We start from the raw sequence: 19,439 nt of genomic DNA, 5'->3' as shown, positions 1-19,439 counted from the left end.
AACGTGCCTTGACTTCGTCGGATTACGACGCGGCTGCGTTGGGTGCAATGTTTAGAGAGGCTAAGTATCTTCTTACTGTAGGCTTTATGGAGTATCGTGTTGTCTTTTGTAACCGAGATTGTAATAAACCAGCGCATGTGCTGGCGACGGTTGGCCCGGCGGGTGTTCAGGCTGGACATAACTTTTGGCTTGACTCGTTCACGAGTGATGTAATCCGTCTCGCGGACGGAGATATTACTATGCCCAGGTTAACGGAAATGCCTGCGTTTCCTAAAAAAAAAAGCTACCATGTTTCATACGGGCTGGACAACAGTTGAGTGTTGTTTCATTCTTCAGATCTTCAGCGACCCTGCAACAATAACTTGAAAAATGTTTGTACTTTCTCCGTCCAACAAAAGATGTCTCAACTTTAACCAAATTTGAATGCATCTATATATAAATCATGTCTACATACATTCAAATTTTGACAAACTTTAGACATATTTTGTTGGACGGAGGAAGTAAGATTCTTTTTTCTCTCCATGCATGGTGTGCATGCCATCTTTCAGAGCTGATTAAAAAAAACCAGGGTCCATCTGTTACCGTAAATCTCGCAATTACTTGCAGGTCATTCTTTTGGCAGACCATTGGATTCGTAACGGCAGGTCTAATGTTTGTAGGATTCTTTTTTCTTATGCATGGTGTGCATCCCATATTTCAGAGCTAATACACAAAAACCAGGGTCCATCTCTAACTGAGTAAATCTCGCAAGTACTTGCATGCCATTCTTTTGGCAGACCATTGGATTCGTAACGACATGTCTATAGTATGCAATGGCACGAAAGCCTTTTTTCTTTCTTTCTAGAATACACCTTCGTTTAAAGTAGAAGTTACCACGACGCAGTTACAAGCTCATAGGGCGGTTACAACTCGGCTACGAGTTATCTCTCCACTCTCTCGGCAATGTGGCAAAGGCGTTCTCTCGAAACAGCCCGGCCCTAGACCAGGCCTCCGCTTCAGTGCCAATAAAACGTAAAAGCTGGACCACATCTACCCTAGCATGATTGAACACAAACCTATTCATGTGCTTCCAGATAGACCAGAAGACGAGCGACGAAGACGTCGCGAAGTCCTTCCGATCCTTGCCGACAAGCAGAATTGATGGCCACTACAATCACGAACGCCTTTTGATACTAGATACAAACTTTTAGAGATGAGAAACAACTCTTAGTGTGGTGGTGGAGTTGTGACTTGTGAGTGCATTACTCTATCCACCAGGGCTCAAATCTTGATGCTCACAGTTATGCTGGTAAGAATTTCCCTTACAATCTTTCCATAAAAAAAATATGTTTAGAGATGGTCGGATGGTCGTTCGGAATTTCTTCAAGCAGTTTGGATGGCATGTTAGCAACCGGCTTTGTGATACATGAGATTATCTACACATGGTTACGATTGTTGGTTGTGTGTATCATTCCAGGCAGAGGAGGCCGAGGGTGCAGGAGAACAACAGCTTTTGAATCGACACTCTTCTCTCTAAAATCCATATATGCGTCACTTAATGTTTATAAATAATTTTATCCTGCTCATTGGTTTGCAACGGTCATTTTGAAATTTATCCGTTATGGTAGCATTCTTCCCGTTACACTCCAGATTAGAGATTAGGAGATGGTAGATATATCTAGAGAAAGAGAGATGGACGAATGAACGTTAGTGATAAGACGGCCGTGACAAGGACGTCGTCAGTTGAGCCGTCGGCGTCATGCATGGCGCTCCCACTACAAAAAAACGTCTTCTGCTTCCCGCTAGCTTCAAACACCCATCGATCCATCTCCACGACTCTGGTATCGGACGACTAAATCACAATCGCTTGGGCGCGCACTCTCTTGTCATCTGCATTTGGCATCTTGCAATGGCGCCTGAGTACTACGAGGTCACCAGCCCGGCGTCTTCGTCCGCCTCGCCACCGCCCTCGCCGGCCGGAGCTAGCCGCGGCGGAGGCAGCAGGGAGAAGAGGGGAAGAAGAAGCCGCGGAGGTGCCAACAATGGCGCGGCGGGCGGGCGGCACCCGACGTACCGCGGCGTGCGGATGCGGGCGTGGGGGAAATGGGTGTCCGAGATCAGGGAGCCGCGGAAGAAGTCACGCATCTGGCTGGGCACGTTCCCGACGCCGGAGATGGCCGCGCGCGCGCACGACGCCGCCGCGCTCGTCGTGAAGGGCCCCGCGGCCGTGCTCAACTTCCCGGAGCTGGCCGCGTCGCTTCCGCCCCCGGCCTCCGCGGCTCCCCACGACGTGCAGGCCGCGGCCGCGCGCGCCGCGGCCATGGACGACCCAGCGCCAATGCCGGCCGCGTCGCACTTGCCCGTCTGCCATAATCCAGGGCCGTCGTCGTCGATGCTGGGCCATGTCGATGACGAGCAGCTGGAGGAGATCATCGATCTACCGTGCATCAGCGACTACGACGATACCGCGGCGGAGGTCGTCTTCGGGGGCGAGTTCTTCCGTGACCCCATTGCCGATGAGGCGTGGTACGAGTACGAGCCAGCTGCGGCGTGGCTGGAGCCGGACAACTACGCCGGCAACGGCATTGCCGCGCACGACGACGAGATGGCCATGTCAGGGCTCGGGATCGAGCCGTGTCAGTGCTGGGTGCAGCCGGATGGCATCGTCGCGTCCGGGTTCGATGCGCTTCTGGGGAACCTGTGATGAGCTTTACTTAAATCCGTCACTCCCCCCTCTTTTCTGGCTTGTGAATAGTTCTCTCCTGTTTTCATCTCCTTTTGGCAGCAGGCCACGCCCGCTCCAGCTTCTGAATTTCGTTTATCCTCTCCTTTTGTTCGACTATGACGTGATTGATACTAATACGTCCATTAATACCGGCCAGTGAGCTTGCACGTGCGTACTCCACGGTACGTGTTTTTTAAATTTAATTTTTCTAATGTCTCCGTTAAACAACGAAGGATGTCTCAAGTTTGATCATATTTGAATGCATCTATACACTAAGTCATATCAAAATACATTCAAATTTTGACAAATTTGAGACATCTTTTGTTGGACGGAGGGAGTATAAGTTATTTATTATTACTGTTTTTCTCGTTGAACCATTATTAAAATAGTTGTGATTATGTAGCAATGTACCTATAAAATCCATGAGCGCATAAATATATTACAATTAGGTACCGGACTCAAAAAGTACGGACTTAGAAATTAAATGGCATCGGCAGAGTAAATTAACTTTGAACCAACTCAAAAGCAAGACATTAAGAGCACACGAATGAAAAAAAAAGAGTTTCTTACTTCCATCCGGTGGCTGACTATAGGTCAAATCTACATCAACAAAAAAGAGATACGAATGATCAGTGTCCAACTCTAAAGCAGCCCTCGTATCAACGGAATATTGTTATTGGTTTTCAGATAATCGTATGAACACAACATTTGAAAGAATGTTCTAGTTGCATACAAGAGAATGTCACATTGCTTTCAAAAAAAACTCTACATAGCTCATTCTCCTTGAGCCTCCAGATAGAGCACATAGCTCATTCTCCTGGAGTCCTTGAGGCCGGGCTCTAAGCATGTGCCATGGAAGACATTGGCATAGAGCACCCTGGCCAAACATCGAGGTCGCTCTGGAGCAGCTTGGAGCAAATGAGAATGAGAATAAACAAAGTGTATCTGCAACATTAGGAATCGGACCAACAAGCAAGCATCGCACAGTACGATGCAAAAAAAACACATCTTATCAATAGTAATCTTGCCTTGAGGTAAGACCTTCCTGGTTGCCTCTGTCACCAACACTTGCGTATACAGGAGCAGAATTGTCTAGCACTGGATATTATTCACGGTGTTATGTTGTAGTTGACATTATTAAATATAAAATACTGCAAGTAGTTCATTCATATAGAAAGTTGTCGATGAGAAATTAACATATTCAGCACTCTTAAGACTGGAAGCAACAGACTTGAATAATTTCAGCTGAATCGCCTCTTTAAAGATCAGATTTAAATTTCAGACAAAATCCAACAATTTAGTCATAAAAGAGCATGTGGTCAAGAAGAACTTACCCGGCCATCTCTAAGCATGAACTTGCCCTGCAAAGAGAAAATTACTTAAAACCACTACAATTGGGGCAACTATCTAAGAAAACCACCTTTTTTATTTTTTTTGCAAATTACCACCACTATCGGGGCAGCGAGTACTCCCGCGCACTGATCACCCGGTTGATCCCATTTTGATGGAAAAACTGACAGTGGGGCCCGCAGGTCAGGTCCACGTGGCTCCACGCTGGCCAAGGCGTCCACCGTGGCTGGACCCGACCCTGACCTGGTTCGACCCCGACCGGACCCGACCTTGACCAGACCCGAACCCCGACCGCAAGCCTGAAGTACCCAACCCGACCCGTCGTTGACTCAGACCGTAACCCTAGATTCTCCCCCGCATCTCTCTGGTTGGCGACGGCGGAAGCGATGACGCCGTCGAAGGTCGCCGACGATGGTGGCGGCGAAGAGGACGGAGATGCGACGGTCCAGCACGGGGAAGGAACCAACGAGTTTGCGGCGCTGCTTACCCAGGCCAGCGTGGCGGAGGCTAGCGGCGGAGGTGGGCCGGAACGGTCAGTTCCTCCTGTGCCGGCGCCGGCGGCGACGAGCCAGAGCACGCACTGGACAGAGTTAATCAATTTGACACAGTAAGTTTCTATCTTTGCGCCTTTATGTATTAGATCTTTCATATCCTCCTGTAGGGTTCCCTGCTAGGGTTAATCGAAATTTGGTCGATGGGTTGTTCGATTCTTTCCTTATAGGCAGTGTTAGTGTCTCTGTTCGTCCATTGTAGTGTATAGTATCTTTGTTTTATCAATTTTTTAGTTTTGGTAATTTCTGGTAAGGTTGGACGATGAGATATGGCACATAAGGATGAATTTAGTTGGCTGTCCTACGGTGGAGAGGTATTTGGGAAGGTCAGATGTGAGATATTTGAACCTCGTTGGATTGATGGAGAGTGGAGGGTTTGGGAAGTCTTGCTACATGTATGATGTCAAAGAGGAAGGGGTGGGTTTGAGAGGCTTGGCGTTGATCGAGGGAAATGAGCAGGTTAATGAGATGATGAAGCTGTATCAGTCATCAACACAAATGTAAATTGCCTATGTGAAATTCATTTTGCAAGCAAATAGAGCAGTACCAGACTAGGTTGAGCAGCCACAGTCACCAAGTGATGAATCTCCAAGGCAAGTACATGCTACTTCTGCTCCACCACCAAGGACATCACCAAAGCAAGCACCTGCTGCTTCTGCTCCACAACCAAGGAGATCACTAAGGCAAGCACCAAGTGCAGAAGCTGCACCACCAAGAAGATCACCAAGGAAAGCACAGGCTGCTGCCAAAAGGACTACATCTGCTCTAGCACCAGCTGCTGCCACTCCTGTTCCAGCCCCTGCCACAACAAGATCAGTAGCTGCAAGAAGTGCCACTGCTGCCCTAGCTCCTGCCCCAAGAAGGTCACCAAGGCAAGCTTCAAGGGTTCCATTTATAGCTCCAAGGTACAATGCTCCAAGGTATGAACAACAAGCTGGTCCAAGCCAGCCTAAAAGGCAGAAAAGAAACAGGATGATGGAATACTTCACTGCCGGAAACGACAGGTATGAGTAATGTGTACTGAACTGTCTTAAGCTGGAAAACAGTTATTTTGGGAACCTGTGGTTGGTTTCGATGATGAACTTCTGTAATGGATGATGTAGGATGAACCTGTGATGTAGGAAGAACCTGTGATGTGTGAACTGGCTGATGTGAACTTGATGGTCTGTGATGTAGGATGAAACACTTATTTTGTTGAATTTTATGGTTTGTAAGATGATATTTGCCTGATGAAGTTGTGCTATTTATGTGCTATATGCCTGCTATTTAGCTGCTATGGTTGATCTCAGCTATTTATGTTCATGTTCTCTCACAACATTCACACGAGCTATATGCCTGCTACTTATGTTCAAACTGGAAATTTCAAACTTAAATAGATAGCAGCTTGAAATGACAACATTCATACGAGTTCAACACAACATTCGCCATTCAAAACCTACAGACAACTAACTTGCCACATGTTCATGTTCTCTCACAACAACATACATCAGCCATGTTACAGATAGTTCAGCTAACTTGCAAGTCGTGCACCTACAACTGCAAGCACAAAACCTACTAAAATCAAGACTACATCACCAACATACATCAACCATTTTTCCTTCTCTAGTACCAGCTGTCTCAGCCTCCTAACTTTCAGTTTTGCTTCAGTATCAATGTCAGCTAGCTGAAGCTCTAAGTGCATCTTCATCTCCACTGCCTTTTTCCTTTCTTCCTCAACTTTCATCAGTGCAAATTCAGCTTGCTTCTTCTCTTCAATAGCTTTGAAATACATTTGTTCTGCCTTCATGTTCTCTTCCATGGCCTTTCTCCTTTCAGCATCCGAGATACCAACATTCTCAATCTCTCTCTAGCAATTCTGCCCCAATTCGTAGTTGCTGCACAGGTGAAGCAGCCTCTTCTTCATTGGGTTTGGCCACTCCGGGTCAACCCAGTGCACAAACCCACGGTCCTGAATCTACACATGAAGAAGCGACTCCATGAAGAAATAATAATCAATCGCTAAGCTAAACATTCAAACTGCAATCAGAGGCTTACAATGTTGGAGCACCCGATATAGCGTCTCCCTGTCTGTTCCCCGCGAATAGCCACTCGCCTTGAGCCGCGAAGCCCATGATGGCAACGGATCTCTTCATCCTCTCCAGGGAAATCTGAATCATACATCCAATCAGGACACTAGAAATCCATTCGGAGGAGAGAAATCAAAACAAAGAACCCCCAATTCGGCTAACCCCAACCCGAGCAGTGGAGGATACTTACCACGTCTGAATAATCACGGGGGAGCGAGTTGTCACTTGAGGATGCATGGGGGCGTCGGCGGCGTCGCAGGTCGGACCCTCTGCGCCCTCTGCCTCGCGAGCGAGTGGTCTGGCTCCGGCTCGAGGATGGTCGGGTCCAGCCAGATCATAAGAGTCGGGGCTCCGGTCAGGGTCGGGTCCGGCCACGGTGGACGCCTTGGCCAGCGTGGAGCCACCGTGGACCTGACCTACGTGCCCCACTGTCAGTTTTTCCATCAAAAATGGGATCAACCGGGTGATCAGTGCGCGGGAGTACTCGCTACCCTGATAGTGGTGGTAATTTGCAAAAAAATTAAAAAAAGGTGGTTTTCCTAGACTGTTGCCCCAATTGTGGTGGTTTTAAGTAATTTTCTCCCCTGCAAATACCAAGTCGACCTTGTACTTGACAGACCATTTCTCTAAAGCAGCCCTCATATCAAAGGAATATTGTTATTGGTTTTCAGATAATCGTATGAACACAACATTTGAATGAATTGAGTTGCATAAAAATGTGCTGCCACTTTTGCAAGCCTAAATAATCCACGGAGAAATGTCAATAAGCTGTCATGAACAATTTGAAGATGTTGTCAATAAAATCGATTTCCGATTGTGATGTCTATCTAATCATCAGGCCTACATATTAATTATACCAAATTATTCTATTTTTAATCATCCATTCAACTCCAACGGAGACACACGAAAAACAGGGAGCAACCTCTTACTACGATGTCTGTGAGCGGCTCGGCGGCATCAGCTTGGGACGGTGGTGGAAGGGCGTGTTGCTGTAAGGGCTGGACTAAATACGTTATTTAACTCGAGAATGATTATCAGAAAAATACATTATGATCATGTGCTGAAAATTCCTAGGTTACCCATACTTGTATGATGACCAGTCTCTTGAGATACTATATGTGTAAATTTGCTCCAGAGAGGCAGAGACCTTAATCTTACCTATATATGGAGCTTTAACTCTGAGCATATTATTTTGACCTATATTCTAATACTTGGACAGTGGGTTGTGTTTACGAATCTAGATGAACGGTGCCTCATTGATCTATAGACCATAGTGTTCTAATGTACGTTCAATCCTATCACTTAGGTGCTTATATTCAGATAATTGCCTCTTTCTTTAAAGAAAATGTTGATGATCCAAATGCTTGGCTGAACAGATTTAATTTGAGAATGATACAGGTAGTCTACCTTCAATTTGATTTTCCATTCAAATATATTGTTTGGACATTACATCCTCTCTTAAATTTTCAGGTAGTATCCCCTGGATTTGGTTTTCTGTCTCAACGTCAGTACGATAAACACTTCACTTTCTATTAGACAAGATGGGGACTAATCCACTAAAGTTGCTGTAAGAACGTCAAAAGGTCTATGACAGTAAGTCGCCTTGCACTACAGATTCAAAAGATTCTTAGGGAACAATATTTCAATCTCATGTTGCGTCTATTGCCCGATGAAATCAATGCAGCAATCAGTAATTTGAATTAGTTAGATGGTTATAGCTCACCTTGGACCGATGAGAGGAAGTCTGATGCTCCTTGGCTGTCGCCTATTACAGCAACACGATTGGGGCGTGAGGGCAGCGGCGGGGCGTGCGTGAGGGCGGCAGGACTTGAGGACCACCGAGGCAGGACTTAGTCCGATGCTCCTTGGCTGCGTCGCTAGCTCCTACAGGCTGCAGCAATCGGATCCTTACCAACAGTGCAGCACCGCCGTCCCTTCCGCGAAGGACACCAGGAGGAACAAATCCACAAAACTATTTTTCTTCAATTTCGGGATGAGGAGAGGTCGCCGGCAGGCAGAAAGGAATAAGAGGCGTATATGCCGCTGCTTCTCACGCGCGAGGGGCGCCGCCATCATCTCCGTGGAGTACCACCTCACTATCGAGAAGGGGCGGTGGGCCACGGCGCAATCGAGAGGGAGGGCAGAGTCAGGGTGGGAGTGGGGTGGGGGCGGACAAGGCCGGCTGAAGAAGGTTTCTGCAGCGGCGCATTTTAGGCCGCGGGGGGCAGCGGGCGGCTGGTCACCGAGCCTGCGCAGGCAGCGGCGCCCCGCAGGGGAAGGGAAGGAGGAGGAGGCGGCGTCCGCGGCTAGGGAATGCAATGCGGGGCTGGTGGGGTGAGTAGAAAAAAAAGAAGAAAAAACGTTTCGGGAAGGCTGAAAGATTCTCCTGCGGGGTGAAATTTCAGCCTCAATAGCTAATCACTAAGTGCACACGGTTTGGGAGTAATCTGTGTTTAGTGAGTCTGGTTGTGGGGCTATTAGTACTCTGTGTACGTTAAGTGGGGTAGACCTTAGAATGAACATGTTGGTGCATTTATAAATAATAGAGATAGAGATAGAGATGACTAGGCAGTTAGCACCCGTCAGTAAAACAAAGTACGTACATGTGGTAAATGCATGCAATGCAAGTCATGTGCTACTCGTTTTGTTTTAAAGGAAGTCATATGCTACTTGTAGAATCCCTTTCTACCTGCCATACTATGTGTCTATGCCCGATCAAACTAAATCACCAACACTTATCATGCATAGGAGGAATTACTATACAGCGGGGTCATATACATACATGTGCACCTACCGGCATAGGCGGAGCCAGCGCCCGGCCAACCCAGGCAATTGCCCAGGCTCCCCCAATTGAACTTACTTAACTAAAAGAAGCAAGATGATTATGTTAGCAAATTATATGGGCAAATTTCAGTTTAGAAAGATATCTTGCCCAGGCTCCAATTGTCGGCTAGCTTTGCCACTGCCTATCGGATTTAAGAGAGACGCCCCATTCGGTGTCCAATAGCTAAATTTGGGAATATGCCTTTAGAAAGAGCTCCAACAGCTTACCCAATGCCCTCCCCATATTGAGTCATGTTCCAAATCGTGGTCGGGATTCCCCATCCCAAGTAGCAAGCGCGGGATTCCCTATCCGGAAACCGCCTCACCTCGAGCCTCCCTGCCCACTCCTTCCCTAGCCGCCCTCTTCTCCCTCCTCTGTTGCATCTTTCTTCTCCCCATCCCTTTCTTGTAGTCGCTCGTACCGAAATGCTGTGCCGGCGCGGCTCCAAGTTCTGGTGCCCGCAGCAGCGTAGCTTGAGGATCTAACCGCTGCCGGATCTTGGACTGGCCACGGTTCGAAGCTTCGCCGCCCGCTGCTTGAGGCGCCTTCCGCCTTTTGCCTTCCGCCTTCCACCGCCAAATCTTGGACGGATCGCGGCTCTTAGCTCTACCGTCGGATCTTAAGGAGGTGACGGTGGTTGATGTCGTGGTGTTGGACGTAGGTGGCGGCGATACTTGAGGGAGGAGGGAGTGGCGAAAAGGCAGGTGGCAGCGACTATTGCCAAAAGGGGCAAATGATAGAATGAAGAGAGAAATATAAGTCGGAGCAAAAATGGTTGCAATATATGATTAGAATATATGCGAAAGGATGGGAATGAAATTTAGAAAATCTACTAGGAGTTGAGTAATTTGGGTAGAACATCTATTTTAGGTATGTCCGTATTGTAATTTGGGGAGCCAAAAATAGAAAATCTGCTCGAGTTGCTCTAAATTGGTTAGAATTGACCCGAACGAACACTAAGGGGCTGTTTGGTCGTCTGCATCACGCCTGGCCCGCATCCGCAATGCAAAAGTCAGGATGTTTGGGTTCCTGGGCCTTGTTTCGTACCTGCAGCCCAGATGCAAAAAGAGGTCCCTCAGCCTGCATGCAGGCTATGGCCGATTTGGGCGTTTTTCTTGTGAAGCCTTCTCCTTCCCTGTCGCCACCTCCTTTCCCCCATCGATCCCTTCCCCGATCGCCGCTTCCTTCTCCCATGATCACTTTCCCCGTCGGCGCCTCCTTTCCCCATGGATGGCTCCCTTCCCCACCGTTCTCTTCCCTCGTGCCCGTCTCCCTTCCCCCATCAACTCCTCTCCTCCGCCGCATCAACATCCCGCTCCAGCCCGACGACACGCGGTTTGGTATTCCTCCGGTGAGGGCAACGTGCGGTGCAGTTCGGGATTCACCTAGGCGACGGGCGTTGGGATTCCTCTCGGCGAGGGCGACGACGAGGTGCAATTCGGCTCGGCGAGGGCGGCAAGGACAACACTTGGAGGAATCCGGTGGCTGTGCGGCGACGAGTGTGGCCGACGGCGAGGGGCGTGGCCGGAGGTGAAGAAGAAGAAGTGGGCCAACACCCGCTCATGCAAGATTCACCAAACAGCGGGCTGCAGCTGCACTTTGCATCCGCCGTGCTTGCTGCCCGGCTGCTGCATCCTCTCCGCAATCCGAGCTGTGGGCATCAGCCCATCCAAACCCGCCTTAATTAACAACGCATGTACAGCCAGCAGTACTTGGCATTATTCGGACCATAAACGTGTAGTACTCCAGAATCTCTTATTTTAATTGCTTGATGGGATCGATCGACGATACAGGCGCCTGGATAGCTATCAGCTCAGCATCAACTGCAGTACCGACGCTATTTCCGGGGATCAGATTTTATTTTTTCAGGATGGCAACCGCCCGGGCGGGTCTGTCCTGGCAGGCAGGGCTCTTCTATCTGAATTCACGGTAAAACTCATTACACTGCTCATTGTCCACCCAGAGAATATTCATGCATGGGGCGTGATTTCTATCCACGTCATACCCTGGCCAATGTAAATTATGGAGTGATTCTAATAAGAAAAGATTTGTGTGATAAATATAACTGATTAGAATTATGGGTTTTAATTTCTTCTTTTATACGGTGTATGGGTCTCAAAGGAAGTAGCCTGTTTATTATTGACTAGTGTATTGTGTACACTAGATTGTTGATCGATCATGCATGTGTATAAGCAGAGCAAGCATTGAACGGATGCATTGCAGCGATAGGACCTACTGCATGCAGCCGTTGCGATTAACGAAGGGGATTGGACGCGGGCCATTAAACGCACGAGGACATCTCAGACAGAGGCGCCTTATCGTTTTGGAGCGCTGCGTCTGTTTGGCGAGAGACGCGACTGCTCGGTCAGGAGACGCCTTCTCAGTTCAAATAAAAGGTTTGGTCCCTCCGTTGTTTAATCGTCCGTACGCAGTGCCGTCGCTCATAACACTCACTCACGGAGATCAATTAAGACGCTGACAGGATGCATCACCGCAGAAAACGGCACATACACCGTAAGGCTGTTCTTTGTCCATTGGAGGAACACGTGACGGGAAGAGGTGGAGAGAAGAAGAACGTACGCACGACCATGGCTTTAATCTCTCAAGGACTCGCAATGGAGCAAGGTACACTAGGATCATCATTGGGTATCATTGGGTATCGGCGTATTGCAAAGATCCGCAAATAAAAGTCTATTCCGTTTACACTCGATACCCGGAACCCATGCGTGGATCCGGATGATGAAAACACTGTTGCTAGAAACACAATCAAACATCAGCACATCAATAAAAAACGTGCATCATGTGTTCTTCGCACAAACACGTACGCATGTACACTGTAGTTTTTACATTTCACAGCAACCAACAGACACTCGACATAAAAAGCTTAATTGTCCATGGAAAATTGAAGCAAAAATTAACATTTATAGGGTTCGAAGATTAACATATATAGTTTTTGAATTAATTATTCGGGTATTCATGGATATCCATATATCATGAGCAATATTCATGTTTGCTCCACTGGATATCCATTCACCAATACAAATGGAACAATAATTCCCTTTCTACGCATGGTTCATTGACGAATTACCGTGAAAGTCGAGCTCCGTGGATACAAACTTCTTTATATAGGTTCTTAAAGGTTTCCATTTTAGATCCAGTTGCACATTCCAAAAACATCTAAGGGGGTCCTGACGGATGCGTTAGAGTGCTGTAATTTTTTTAAGAACGACCGGCCGCCCTAATTAGAGTCATGTTCATGTGAAACGGGATCAACTCAGAAAACATAGACAAATATCTGCCACAGTTATTTAGAGTCATGTTCTAGTATGTGAAACGGGATCAACTCAGAAAAAATAGACAAATACCTGCCACAGTGTGCACGATCTAACTTTGATTAATTAATCTTGTAGTGAGAACTCTAATTGTCACCAAAAAGTTATTGGGATCGATCGCCGATAAGAAACACAAACTAGACACACTGTGACACAATGTTCTGACCTAAGAACTAACTAGCCACGCTAAAACTCTGAACTAGACAACGAACGCCCGACGACGCTGCTAGATAACGTACTCCTATATCATGCCCGAATCAGACCCATCAAGGCGAGTGCTGCGAGAAACACCAAGGCGCGAGAAGACGTTGAGGCCAGAGCGGCGGCGCCGTTCTCCATTACCGGCCGTCGTGGCGCCGGCGCCGGTGAAGACGGCAGCGGCGCAGGGGCAGGAGGGGTTGGGATTTCTTCGGTCTCCGGGGCCAGGGCCGGGGCCGGTGCCTGCCTGGCCTTGACGTTGAGCATGAGCCGCTGGCCCTTCTTGCAGTGCTTGGCGTCGGCGCTGGCGAAGTAAGCGTAGCCGGGAGTGTCGAGGAGGAAGAGTGAGCTGCCGTCCTTAGCGGGCGACGTGCCGGCCGGAGCCGTTGAGTTGCAGTGGTAGTACGCGTACTTGTCCACCTTGGCGACCGAGTCGTTCTTGTACATGAACTCTTCTCAATCACAACAAGGAAATGAATTTGAAGGAATTAATTTATCGATGAACAACGTAAGCGTCATCCCAAACATATAATGCAGGTTGATTGAATGATCAATCGGACGATTATACCGATGGAGTCCTCGACGTAGAACTGGATGCCAGCGGCCCACTTTATGTACATGTCCTTGTTTCGCGGCACGCGCCATCCGTTCGCGCCGCCGACGATGTACCTCTGACCAATGGGCACCGGTGAAACGAGCGGAGCGTCTCGCGCGGCGACAGCGGTGACGGTGAGGAGGAAGAAGAAGACGAGCGCCGGCTGAGCCATGAATCGATTGTAATTTGTGAGCAAAGTAGCTAAGTATGTTACCTTGGAAATTGGAATTGAATTGATCGGATCACGTATGCTGTTGTTCACTGACGTGCTGCAAACGTGCACAGTGCCATGGGGCTTTTATAGAGGAAGAAGATGAGTGAAATGGGGGCAGGAACGAGACTCGGATGGATGGGGCGAGTTTGTTACCTCAACGATAAGTGGACAGCTGGCGCTTGGACTGGGCTCCCGAGGCAGTTACGGCTGGTATGTGGTAACTTCTTTTTTACTCCTTTTGCGCATCCCCCCGGTCGCCACGGACGGTTTTGTGAGCGTGCATTATGTAAGTAGGTTTTTTTCTCCTGTGTCCGGTCCTTATCCCCAATTCCCCATTCCCACGTTCTCATCCCTAGGTCTCGCCGTCACCGGTAGGAGGCATCCCGGCGGCTTGCCCTCGTCACCGTGCACCTCCGTCCACAGCCCGTCCCCCTCAACTCTCCCACCGCCACCGCCATCGCCATCGTCTATAGCACGCCTCCGCCTTTGGATCTGACGGGGCAAACGAAAGCAGCGCTCCCCCCTCCGTAATGGCCTACACCGATGTCCAAGCAGCCTACGCCCTTGCCGCAAGCACCGGACGGCCACCTCCAACTCAGCATATGTTCCTCTAGCGGCTGCTGCCGGCCTGGCCGCCGATGCCACTTTTTACCTGCCAGGTTAGCTTCGGGTTCTCCATCTTGTGTGTTCTATAGGGGTTTGTCCATCCTGAATGGCCTCCCAATGTATGTACAATCCTGTGTTTGTCCATTTCTACCGTAGTTTGTTATCATCTGCGACATGAGTTATGTATGTGTATAAGATTTGCAGTACTTACTTTCCGGGAAATAAGAGTTACTTTATGATTTAGCTAGATGTAGTTGTACTAGTTTTAAAAGAATCGCTTCACATATTAAATTGAATGTAGTTTTACTTCTGCTGGTTGTAACTTTCCTTCTACTATCCAAATAAGAATTACTTTTAACAATTATATAGATGTAGTTCTAACATTTGTTGCAAGATAGTGAGCAACAGCATAGTAGCTCTCAGTGTTATCACCTATCATTGCACATGTTTGATTTGCATGTTTTTAACTCTTGACGTGGTTTTGTGTTTTCGCTCACTATCTTATTTATCCATGATTTGTTATTTGAATTTTCCAGATGTCTCAACCTGCAACTGATTGCAAGTTAACAGTAGGTGCTCTGCAAAATAAAAGAATTAACCAGTTGTTGCGAATCTTGACTGCTACTTGTCTCGTAATTTGAATTTGAATTTGAAACATAGCTTGTGGAATTCAACCAGTATGCTCTGGCAATGTCTAAAGTCTCAACATGTAGCGGAGTTCCTCACTGTTTTTCTTTTCTGGATAAAAAGGAATATATTAAGCTGAGACCTCAATAAAATCTTGGAGAACCCGAGCTGACTTTGGCCAAGCTGAGCAGCGTATGGACACGGACAGGAATCGCTGTTATTTGGTTAAACATTCTTCAAGGTATGTCAACAAACTTGTTCCTTTCTTCCCCTTCATGAGCCTGTATAAAATGATACTCAAAATGAAACTTAAAAGACTATTGTCCTGATTGTTTGAGTGGTATCCCCATTATTTTGGAGGTAAGTTTTTTGCATCGGATGTAATATACTCCCTCCGTCCGGAAATAAGTGACTTGGAGTTGAATCTGTACAAATCCAAGTCACTTATTTCCGGACTGAGGGAGTACTACTTTGTACATCCAAAATGATGGAGGACGTGACATTTTTAATTTTTTTAACTACCCAGGATGTAACATTTTAAATCTCGAAGTAACTTTTACCACTGGATTTTCTTACATTCGGAATAATGGAAGGAATGCTAGTTTAATCTGGGATGTAACTTTCTGAGTACGTTTTACTGATGCACCAAAAGAAACACCACCTAGTTACTAATTCTCATTGCTGCCTATTTTCTTACATCTCAAAACTACGTGGGATGTAAGTTTGCACGATATATAAGTAATATTCAACTTCATTAGGTCAGTCCCATCAGGTGACAAATTGAAATCCATAACTAGACATAACACAAAATACATCCATTTTTATTAGCTTATTCGAGTGTAATAAAACATGAAGCAAAAAGTAAGTATTTCCATACCTGAAGGGAAGGCACATTATAAATGTTGTTTTCCAATACCCACAACAGATTCTTTGTTTTTAACATCCTGATACTATAGAGCTATGTTCTAAAAAGATCATTCACAAAAATATGGTTGGGGTTAAGTATCCATTGCATAACTTTAATATTTGTACTTCCCCATGCATTCGCTCAAATAGTTTTTTTTAAAAACAGGCAGGTGGGGCCCCTAATTAATAGTAGGAAATTCCCTCAAATAGTTCAGCTGGACAATTTAGACTTAACTCTACATCTTGGTGATATTAATTTTTGGGGACTCTGTTTATTTAACAGGGTGGGACTATCCAAGCGGGTGTACAAAGGTGGGCTGCAGCATAGCTATATATGCAGAGTTTCCATAGGAAGAATAATAATTTTAGAGATTATTTGCTTTGAATTCTGCACAATCCTGATATTGCTCTACGACTAGTATATTTGGTTTTCCCAAGGTTTACATCAACTAGTTGATTATTTGTGTTCTGGACCATGTAAGCTGCATGGGGGCAAAAAAATTTCCCGATCTTGTGGCACATGATTTTGCTCTGAGATCTGCATCATTTTATTTTTGCAATTGTGTCTTGTGTTGGTGTAAATCTACATGGAAAACTTGGAGAACTTTGTATTTGTGTGACGTAGAAAGAAATTTATGCAAAGTGTTCCATTTAGTGGGAATCCAAACTAAAGTTACTTTCTGCCGACTTTTCTGGGCAGTAAGTTTGTCAAATGAATCGCAAGGAGTATGGAGTAGAAATATTAGAGTTGGACCACAACGCATAAGAAAATCAAAAGTAAAAAAGAATAAGAATATGCAAGTTACGATAGAAGACGGGAAAAAACAGAAGTATCCTAGAAAAACAGGAGATTTTGAAAAATTGTAAATAATTAAAAAAATCGTGAAAAGTAAATATGTTCAATGCAATTAACAGTTAAAACCACCACATTTTGCCTTAAATTTCCTTTGCTTTGCATGCCTTCAGGTTTTTTTAGGGGGGGGAATGGACTGTTTGTTCGCTGTTTTTATGTGAATTCAGATTTATATTCTAATAAGGACTCTGGAATTCAGATTTATATCTAAAATTGTCCTTGCAGATCATCCGTTCTAGTTGCAAAACTTGCAGTGTAAACCAAATCTTTCTGGTCCAGAATTTTCATTTCCAAAATCTCCTATTGCTTGCCTGCTAACTGTTTGCCAAACAGTTTCTTTGGCTGCAACTGCAGTTCTGCATTACTGCCTAAAACTCGTTCTTTTACCGAGATAGGTCTGACCATCACATTCACCCGCACGCCCATAGACATACTCCTGTTAGGTGTTCTACCAGAATCTTCAAACACCCGCTTCAGAATATTCTCAACCAGTTTGGTCAAACTATATAGCTTGTATCCATTGTCCAGCTCCCAAGCTGACCTTGTAAAGTTCAACATTGCTAGCTTCTGGTTCAGATAACCCATGATTTGGTAACAGTACTACCGTTACCTGGGTGTCCTGGTTATCGAGACTTGGAAGGATTGCCATGTGAGCTTACCCAAAGAATGAGCCCAAAGTTAACTTGCCGGAGCTGCCTCCTGTTACCTCTCTGGCGATCGAGCTTGCTTCCGTCCCCCGCAACAATTCTCATCGCCGCAGAGTCTTCTCCCACGGCACTCAACGAATCCCAAAGGCATGTTGCGCCCCGGCCTTACATATCCGATTGCTCCCAGACTCTCTCCATCTCATGCCAGAAACCGGAAACATGTCGATGGAGTCGGTCGGGTCGAGCTACGCGGCGAGTGCGGACGAGGAGGCCTCGACGCGTCGCGTGGCCAACCGCATCATCCGCGCGCTGCAACACCAGCTCCGGCTGCTGCACCGCGCCGGCCCGGACTTCTTCGTGTTGGGCGCGACGGGCAACGTGTACACGGTGACGCTGGCGGTGTCCCCCGCGTGCACGTGCCCCGACCCGGGCGCGCCGTGCAAGCACATCCTCTTCGTGCTGCTGCGCGTCCTGGGGCTGTCGCTCGACGAGGCCTGCGTGTGGCGGCACTCGCTGCGCCCGTGCCAGGTCGCGCGCCTCGTGGCCGCGCCGACGCGCGCCGACGCGCTCGCCGGCCCGCGCGCCAGGGAGCGGTTCCACCAGCTGTGGCCGTCGGCGGCGGCGGCTGTCAAGGCAACCGCCGACCAGCGGCGGAACGAGGCCGCGACGTCGTCCGGGTGGCCACTCGACGGCGCGGCCTGCCCGGTGTGCCTGGAGGAGATGGCGGCGGCTCCGGAGGATGCGCAAGGCGGCGTGGCGGGGCAGCAGGTGCTGCTGACGTGCGGCACGTGCCGGAACTCGGTGCACGCCGAGTGCTTCGCGCGGTGGAAGCGAAGCCGGGCGCGGCGGGCGGCGACGTGCGTCGTGTGCCGGGCGCGGTGGCGGAAGCCGAGCAGGGACCGGGAGCAGGACCAGCAGCGGTACATCAACCTGTCGGCGTACATGAACGAGGAGAACGACGTGGTGGATATGCAGATCGAAGATGGGGGCCTATGCGCTGGGTAGAACTAGAAGTTGATATTTTAACTCGTTTAAGGGGACTTGTTCATATGGACGTGAAGTAAACATGTGTACATAGCAGTAACATTGATCTCAATTCGTTGGTCATTGTATTTCTTTCTAGTTCTTTCTTAGGATCTGACTTGACTTATACTCATGTACAGAATTCCTATGTTAATAAAGCATCGATTGTGTGGTACTCTGAAGAAATGATCATCTGTTGGGATTTGGCAGTGCGATATTAATGTGACATACTACAATGTTGACCACTAAATCTTTTTTTGGTGTATGATTCCAAAAAAAAAAATTCTACTCAGATTTTTTGTCACCCAGGTGGGTTGAGCCGTCATCAAGGGTTTTGTTACCTGGCGGTAACCGCACTTACCGACCTCCACAGTAAATGTACTTACCGAGCCTGAGCAAAAAAAACCGAACTTTTTAAAAAATGAATTTAAATGTCTATTAATAAGGGAATATATTGGGTAGAGTATTCAAATTGCAGCTATTTGCTGCATGAAAATTTTGAATTCAATTTCTTAATTTGAATTTTCCCGACAAAATAACACAGCATGACCTTCCCTATCTATCTCTCACAATTAGGCAGACGTACCTATGGCTACAATCGAGACCTTGAGCAGCTCAAACCTCAAACTCGACTCATGTTTTAGTCCAACTCGAGGCTGGGAACAAAATGAACCTAGAATGAGCATTTTTTTTTTCCAGCTCATATGGAAAAAAAAGCCAAATTTGAGCCAAGGCCAGCTCACTCGACTTTGACTCAACGAAGCTTGAATTAAGAAAGCTGCCATGTTATTTTCTAGTTCTCTCGTCCGTGACATGTATGACTTACGACATGGCAATAAAGATAAATGTGTGCATCAATTGATGCAGAGGCCGGAGTCTTTCTTTTTTGAAAAAAATAATAATAATGATCCATTACATTTTTGTTTTTAAAAGAAATGATTCA

The 19,439-nt window shown here is 47.1% G+C and overlaps 3 protein-coding genes across 5 annotated transcripts; 2 read left to right on the top strand and 1 right to left on the bottom strand.

Moving 5' to 3' along the window:
- The first annotated feature begins 1,590 nt into the window (after positions 1 to 1,590).
- Positions 1,591 to 2,851, top strand: LOC100839772 (dehydration-responsive element-binding protein 3). The gene has a single exon (XM_003560622.3). It carries the CDS (start codon positions 1,739 to 1,741, stop codon positions 2,681 to 2,683), a length of 945 nt encoding a protein of 314 aa, XP_003560670.2. The 5' UTR covers positions 1,591 to 1,738; the 3' UTR covers positions 2,684 to 2,851.
- Positions 2,852 to 12,871: 10,020 nt separating this feature from the next.
- On the bottom strand, positions 12,872 to 13,893 carry LOC100839159 (cucumber peeling cupredoxin). Its single transcript, XM_010231519.3, has 2 exons — positions 13,594 to 13,893; positions 12,872 to 13,477 (listed from the first exon to the last, which is right to left on the bottom strand). The coding sequence occupies exons 1-2, from the start codon at positions 13,790 to 13,792 to the stop codon at positions 13,074 to 13,076; spliced, it is 603 nt and encodes a 200-aa protein (XP_010229821.1). The 5' UTR covers positions 13,793 to 13,893; the 3' UTR covers positions 12,872 to 13,073.
- A 201-nt stretch (positions 13,894 to 14,094) lies between these two features.
- On the top strand, positions 14,095 to 18,682 carry LOC100822208 (mitogen-activated protein kinase kinase kinase 1). Of its 3 annotated transcripts, XM_024457348.1 has the most exons (4): positions 14,095 to 14,493; positions 14,977 to 15,009; positions 15,191 to 15,308; positions 16,257 to 18,682. In XM_024457348.1, the coding sequence occupies exon 4, from the start codon at positions 17,675 to 17,677 to the stop codon at positions 18,476 to 18,478; it is 804 nt and encodes a 267-aa protein (XP_024313116.1). In that variant the 5' UTR covers positions 14,095 to 14,493; positions 14,977 to 15,009; positions 15,191 to 15,308; positions 16,257 to 17,674; the 3' UTR covers positions 18,479 to 18,682. The 3 variants fall into 3 exon arrangements, with proteins under 3 accessions (XP_024313116.1, XP_014755560.1, XP_024313115.1); XM_014900074.2 differs by lacking the exon at positions 14,977 to 15,009 and having other exon boundaries at positions 14,096 to 14,493; positions 17,052 to 18,682; XM_024457347.1 differs by lacking the exon at positions 14,977 to 15,009 and having other exon boundaries at positions 14,097 to 14,493.
- The last annotated feature ends 757 nt before the right edge of the window (positions 18,683 to 19,439 follow it).

Source organism: Brachypodium distachyon, chromosome 1 (assembly GCF_000005505.3).
Source record: "Brachypodium distachyon strain Bd21 chromosome 1, Brachypodium_distachyon_v3.0, whole genome shotgun sequence".
Classification (NCBI taxonomy): Eukaryota; Viridiplantae; Streptophyta; class Magnoliopsida; order Poales; family Poaceae; genus Brachypodium; species Brachypodium distachyon.
The sequence above is the reverse complement of the archived record's forward strand: the minus strand, read 5'-3'. Positions and strand labels throughout refer to the sequence as shown.

Excerpts from the sequence above, each read along its gene's own strand:
- LOC100839772 (XM_003560622.3), top strand. The coding sequence starts at position 1,739 with ATGCATGGCGCTCCCACTACAAAAAAACGTCTTCTGCTTCCCGCTAGC.
- LOC100839159 (XM_010231519.3), bottom strand. The coding sequence starts at position 13,792 with ATGGCTCAGCCGGCGCTCGTCTTCTTCTTCCTCCTCACCGTCACCGCT. Across the intron at positions 13,478-13,593 it reads CTACGTCGAGGACTCCATCG|AGTTCATGTACAAGAACGAC; the intron begins GTATAATCGTCC and ends GTGATTGAGAAG.
- LOC100822208 (XM_024457348.1), top strand. The coding sequence starts at position 17,675 with ATGCCAGAAACCGGAAACATGTCGATGGAGTCGGTCGGGTCGAGCTAC.